At 34.4% G+C, this 6945-nt stretch overlaps 1 protein-coding gene and 1 pseudogene across 1 annotated transcript in view; both read right to left on the bottom strand.

Annotated features, from left to right (window-relative positions):
* Nucleotides 1-833: 833 nt before the first annotated feature.
* Nucleotides 834-952, bottom strand: LOC111732323 (annotated as a pseudogene).
* A 3197-nt stretch (nt 953-4149) lies between these two features.
* Nucleotides 4150-6945, bottom strand: part of LDHB (lactate dehydrogenase B) — a 21442-nt gene continuing 18646 nt past the window's right edge. The window contains exons 7-8 of the mRNA XM_011381581.2: nt 5258-5381; nt 4150-4518 (exon numbers count right to left, since the gene is read on the bottom strand). Coding sequence (XP_011379883.1) covers nt 4351-4518; nt 5258-5381 — 292 coding nt within the window. The 3' untranslated portion in view covers nt 4150-4350. The remainder of the gene's footprint in view (nt 4519-5257; nt 5382-6945) is intronic.

The raw sequence follows: 6945 nt of genomic DNA, 5'->3' as shown, positions 1-6945 counted from the left end.
TCTTAGAATTATGTAGCTGATTAGAAATGACCATTTAAGTCTTCATGAATTGAAAGCACTAGCTGCCTAGTATCAGGTGGGAGTCACAATTTCCAGGCAGCCATCTAGTTCCTCACTGCTAAGAGAGCTTGCCCGGCAACCATGAGTGTTTCGTAATATGGGTGACCAAATATCATGTAAGTAGAACAAACAAGAGATAACCTGAGAAGTGAGCTGTCATCACTTTCTGATTCATCCTTTCTCCCCTTGGGAGAAAAATTCCCTGTATTACTTAATCTTTCTATACCTCAGGGTTTTCTGTTTTTCTTAGAAAGTTGTTTTCACCCCAAACCAGATTCATTTCTGAATAATCTCAACCCCCATATGTCTGTTCTTCTCTGATCTTAGTAATAAAATTTCTTGGTTTTGAAATAAATTAAATTAAATCTGTCTTCTAGGGATATAAGAATTTGCTTTTTTCCTCCATATCACCCCCTTAAATTTATAAGTTGTTACATCATAAAGTCCATTCTCTATTATCTGAGCACAGATGCACTAACACGGGGTATTTAAAAAGAAAGGCAGTTCTTCCATTACTAGCTTCTATGGGTTTCAAGCTAATAATCTAGAAATAAGGAAACACACATCTCAGTGCTAGACCATGAAATACAGTGTCTTCAGCAACGACTTGTTGCATGGACTTGAAAATAGATATAATTTATTTCTTATAATAATGCTTATTACATGTTATACAATGAAAATATCTTAGTAGTATAACATTTACTAGATTCTCACCTTCACAAGAGAAAGTCATCTCATTTATATCCTTATTCACTACATTTTTTTTTTTTTTAAGTCTACAGTTCCTGGTCTTCCTAGGTGGTTTCCCATCCAAGTACTAACCAGGCCCAACCTTGCTTAGCTTCCGAGATCAGACGAGATCAGGCACGTTCAGGGTGGTATGGCCATAGATTATTCACTACATTTTAAGTAACAAATCTGGCATTCTGATCAAATGGACTTGAAGAAGAGCTATGACTCTGCAAGTGTGACATTTGGACACACGTGTAATTCCCTGTGACTATACTAAACATATAAATGTCATACTACTACACTTCTATATGTTTTATTTCTTTGAAGACATGTACTGTGTCTTCTGTCTTTCCACCATAGCAACTAGAAAAGTTGTTTGTGCCAAACACTCGATAAACATTTATCAGCAAATTTAACATATCATGCCCGCTCTTGTTAATTCTCTGCTAAATTTTGTTCACATGGAACTGTTGGCTCCAAACTGGCTGCAGAATTCCTGCTCTCCTTGGATCTCCCAGTTTTCTCAAAGTAATGATGAGTGTTTTTATATTGGAGCTCCAATAGTAACAGGAATCAAGTTGAGCCAGATATTAGAATGAAAAATGTAGTGGTCTTCCATCAATATACCTGCATTTGACTTAAAAATGTCTTTATGAAGGCAGAATCTTGATATAACTGGAAGCATTTAAAACATAGTAATTAGGGAACAGGTATACAAGGCAGTAAAATGGGGTAATGAAAAGGATCATGGATTGGGTGTCAGGATTTTAGGACATTTATTATTTTTATCACTTATCTATTTTTCCCAATATCTAGTCATAATACCTTAAATTTCTCCTGGGACCCATCCCCTCCACCACTCTCAGTTTCTGGGCTTTGGCTCCAGAACAACCAAGTCATCAGTCAGTGAAAGCACTCCACCTGCTAGGCCTTGGAGACAGGTTCAGGGACGTGCCTTTGACTTAGGGAGAGCCAATAAGATGCAATGAGATATTTTCTAGAGTTTCCAGTAAAGCGGTAGATACATAAGAGAATGTGAGACTGGAGTTGCTATAGACAATTTGCCACTGCACGGAACCTGAAAACCAAATAAACATACAGGGGAGAGAAAAGTTAGAGAGTTGGAGAAAAACTAGATAATTCTGGTGACATTTTTTTGTTCCTGGACGTAATCTTGCTTAATGAGAGTTCCACTTCTAGGCTTTTCAGTTAGGTGCGCTAATAAATCCTCCCTCCTTTCTATTTTGTTTTGTTTTAGCCAGTTCGTAGAACACTAAAAAATAGGTCTACAAACTAGCTTGGTTGCATCTAGGTGAATCAGATTAGTACTTGGGTCTGTTTCTCGTCTATAAAATAGCTTGGGCTAAGTTCACTTCCAATGCTAAAATTATATGAGTTAAAATTTCCTTTATGGGTAAACTATGTCAGTCCCAAACAGTGCATGTTTTTTCATTTTGGATATTGTCCTAATATCCAAAGTTTGAATCCATATATTAACTAGTTATGTGTCACTGGGCATCTATTCCATTCCTAGGAAATGTTAGCAGTTTCATATTCCATGTTTCCCTAGAGAATAATAACTAAAGCATCCCAAGGCTGAATATGAGGACTCGGTTTTTTCCTGATTTTACAGCACCTTGTTTTGTGATTTATCATTCATGTCTAATGCAATTAGATAAGTTATTTGCTAACAGGCGCTTTGCATTATGGTTGGTTTGCTCCCAGTAAGGTGTGCCACTAAGAATTAGATTTGGATAGCTGAGACAGGTACAGTAAGTAACAGGAGTCTCTGTCCTCCTAATGTAAAAGCAGTATGAAAGTAGGCAGTATATAACTGGTATAGCCTGTCCATGAAAAACGAGAACCCAGACTTCTTTCAGCTCTTGGCTCTGCCATTCCCTAGGGTTTTGCCTTTCTGCTCATGGTCCAGAACAGCCAATAAATTTGAAGTTTTTATTTTCCCATACTGTTGTCATAATGTCTATTCTTCCGTATGATGGTGAGAATATGTGGTCATTTTTCTCTCCATGTCCTTATCTGGCAAAACAAAAAGTTGGCAAATTTATGTTAAGGCCCCTTAGCTCCCTCCCCACAGGTACTCGTTTTTCATCCCTGACAAAGTTAAAAGAAATTAAATTGATCCATGAAATTTAAGCTTGGAAACCACTGGCTTATTGTAGATCAGCATTCACATAGAAGTTGGAACAATGAATTAGAAACATAAATGAAAATGACCTTCCTTTCTCCTTATATCTAGATATGATCTTTATACCAAAAGATTGAGTCATTTTGGAAATGTGACCTGAGATATGTACTTAATATCTGTGTCAGTTTCCCTTTCTGTAATACAGGAATAATATCTTCATAATATGCGGAAGCATTAAAGAATGATTTAAATATTATTTTATAAACTGATACAAAAATATAACAATATTTACAGCAATGTAGTACACTATGCTTAAGAGCACAGATTAAGAAACATGCCTGGGTTGAATCCCAACTCTGCTTAGTGGCATGTGATTTTAACACTACTTAAACTGACCCCTAGATAATACACATAAATTGCAAACTCTTTGTTAAAGTAAGTATGCCTTAAGTCCTCCTCTTAAACTCCATATTATGATGTCTCCCAGTAGCCTGAATCTGGATAATTCAGCTCAAACTTTTTTTTTCTTCACTAGCAAATGGAACTTACTCTAACGAAGTTATTTCCAATTTTAGAAAGCTGTTTTAGAGATTCTTCCTTTCAGAGAAATAAAATGGACTTCCTTATAAATGTCTTCCATTGGCTCTAGTTCCTTCTTCAGTTGCAACCTTAAAAATAGTAACCACAAGGTTTTTAGGGAAATGAAAATACCGTTATATTAGAATGATGGGTATATATCCTTATATATTTGTCCAAACCCATAGAATGTACAACACCAAGAGTGAACCCTAATGTATACTATGGACTTTGGGTGATAATGACATGTAGTGATTTTAACAAATGTACCACTCTGGCGAGTGATATTGATAATGGAGGAAACTATCTATGTTGACGCGGAGGCCAAGTGGTATCTGAGAAATCTCTGTATCTTCCTCTCAGTTTTGCTGTGAATCTAAAACTGCTCTAAAAAAAATAAAGTCTCTTAAAAATGGTAATCATATTCTCAGGACAACAATTCTCAGTATTTTTATGAGGGTAAAAATCATAGCACATGTTGTGACAAAGAATTTCTGTGCTGTTTGGTAGACTATAAAAAATGAAAAACAGATGACAGAATTTAAGGAAATTTATGATGTGAGAGATAAGAATTATTTGAAAAACTGATTGAAATCTTTCAGAAACCATTAAAGGAAGAATTCCATAAGCAGAAGCACACTATGATAGTTAATTTTATTTGTTCAAGGACTCATATTGCAAGCATTAAATCAAGCATGGGCTTTGATTCTGTGAGCCCAGATTCACATACTTAGGGAGATAAAAGCAAACTGTGATCCATGTACATAATTGGAAACTAAAGGCTCATGGTTAATCGCATTGTAGTTTTTAAATTTCTACAGTCGAGAAGCCTGAAGTCACAGGTCTTTGAGGTCCTTCTGGATATCCCACAGGGTATCTGCACTCTTCTTGAGTTGGGCAACCTCATCATCCTTCAGTTTCTGGTTGATAACACTGGTCAATCCCCGAGCATTCAGGATACATGGAAGGCTCAGGAAGACTTCATTCTCAATGCCATACATCCCCTGTCAGACAAGAAAACCACTGAGATTAACAAAATGAAGTCAGAGGTAAGAACGATCACAGGTCCTATGTGTGATCAGAAAGAATTGTAGGAAATTCGATAAGCACAAGCTCATTCTTTAATTTTCATCACTTACAGGACCGTATTTCTCTAGTACTTGTGTTTTGAGTTAGGTTGTCTACATAGAATATACAAATATACACAACGAAATAACTAGAAATTAATAATAAGGACTTTAATGAACTTTATTGACACTTCTATCCTATACTTTAACAGAGTTTAATATAGTTTAACTCTTCAAGTTAAATTGCATTCATATGTGATTCTTAATGGGCTACTTTTCACGAAATCTTGTTTCTTAAAATTCTTTGGTTAAGAAGATAATTTCAGGTGGTAGCCAACTAACGAGATCCAGAATAGTGGTTGGAAGCTATACAAAGGCAAGGTTCTTACAACACTCAAGAGTTACTGAAAAAAAAAAAAATAGTACAATTTCCAAAACACTTTACTAATTTGTATTTGCCTCATCATACAAGGGAGAATTATAAAAATTTATTGGATGTCTAGCCTCTAAAAGTCTGTGCTCTCGTTGTCCTGAACTGCTGGAAGGATAAGTCTCCATAAAACTTTGAGAAACAGAAATATCTGTGAACTGAGACTTTATCTTGGCATTCTTTAAATAAATCTATTTACAGAATACAACACTAAACATCATTTTATATTTTGTAACAGTTTCTTACCTTCACCATAGTTGACACTGGATGAATCCTGGATAGATTTTTCAACATGGATTCAATAAGATCAGCCACACTTAATCCAATAGCCCAGTTGGTGTATCCTTTTAGCTTGATGACTTCATAAGCACTAAGAAAAAAAAAATATCATAAAAGCGATTATTGAAATCAGACTCGGTAGTTATTAAAACCAGACTCTTTGGGTTTGACTTCTACTCTGTCTCAAGATTAACCATTATTTTGAGTAAATCATTTAACCTTCCTTGTCTCAGTGTCTTTTTCTGTAAAATAAAGATAACAATAGTATCTATTTTATAAGTTTATTAAATTAATTCATATGTATGTAAAATGTTTAAAATTTAAACACTACATGGTATTATGTAAAAACTTTGATAAATTTAAATAGTGTTGTACAAGTGAATAAAGTCACAATGGTAAAAATATACATTTTCCAAGCAATCTTCTTATTCATGAACATGAATATTTCCAAAGATAATAGTGAAATTAGGAAACAATGAAAGTAAAAGAATTTTCACATTCAGAGCATCTTGATTTTGAGGTCTCAGTTACCACTGTCACCTAAAAACTATGACCAACTAACTCAAGAGCAAATCGATGACAATACCTTGCCTGGAAATTTTCTAAGCACAAATTGTACACCTCAAAATGCATAAAGGTACTGGTACTTGAGAAGTAGCAGGAGTAACAGTATTAGGAAACTGAGATTTAATGAAATGTATCACAGAATACCTTGAGCAAGTTAAATTATTGGTTAAGCCCTATTTTTCTCATTTGTAAAATAAAGAATTTATGTTAATAAAATTTTAAGGACCCTTTCAACTTTTTAGATTCTTTTTTTTCATTCTAAATGTCAAATTTCTGAAAAGAAATAATTAAAATTGAACTAAATAAAATGATTCCATATTGGAAAAATCAGTTAGTCTTGCTACAACAATCCTCTGCAAATAACAGTTAACATTTATTGAATGTTTATCAATGATAAATGTGTGCATAGGTGTGTGTGCTTTTACTCAATTTTCACAATAATTTTATTACCATATGGCTTTACAGAGAAAACCGAGATACAACTTAAAGTTTAAAGTTTCTCCAAGACATTAGTGTTAGTGTCATGATTTGAACCCAAGCCCATATTCTTTACTCTTGTCTATTGTTTTATGTAAACATGAAGGTCATAGAGAGGATGACTAGTAATGAAAGAGATAGAAGAGGGGGAGGAAAGAGAAAGAAAAGAGAGAGACAGAAAGAGAGAGAGAGAGAGAGAGAAAGAAAGAAAGAAAGAAAGAAAGAAAGAAAGAAAGAAAGAAAGAAAGAAAGAGAGAGAGAAAGGAAGAAAGAAAGAAAGAGAAAGAAAGAAAGAGAAAAAGAAAGAAAGAAAGAAAGAAAGAAAGAAAGAAAGAAAGAGAGAGAGAGAAAGAGAGAGAGAGAAAGAGAGAAAGAGAAAGAGAGAGAGAGAGAGAGAAAGAGAGAAAGAGAGAAAGAGAGAGAGAAAGAAAGAAAGAAAGAAAGAAAGAGAGAAAGAGAGAGAAAGAGAGAAAGAGAAAGAGAGAGAGAAAGAGAGAAAGAGAGAAAGAGAGAAACAGAGAAAGAGAGAAAGAGAGAAAGAAAGAAAGAAAGAAAGAAAGAAAGAAAGAAAGAAAGAAAGAAAGAAAGAAAGAAAGAAAGAAAGAAAGAAA

This window comes from Pteropus vampyrus, unplaced genomic scaffold (genome assembly GCF_000151845.1).
Source record: "Pteropus vampyrus isolate Shadow unplaced genomic scaffold, Pvam_2.0 Scaffold444, whole genome shotgun sequence".
Taxonomy (NCBI): domain Eukaryota; kingdom Metazoa; phylum Chordata; class Mammalia; order Chiroptera; family Pteropodidae; genus Pteropus; species Pteropus vampyrus.
The sequence above is the reverse complement of the archived record's forward strand: the minus strand, read 5'-3'. Positions and strand labels throughout refer to the sequence as shown.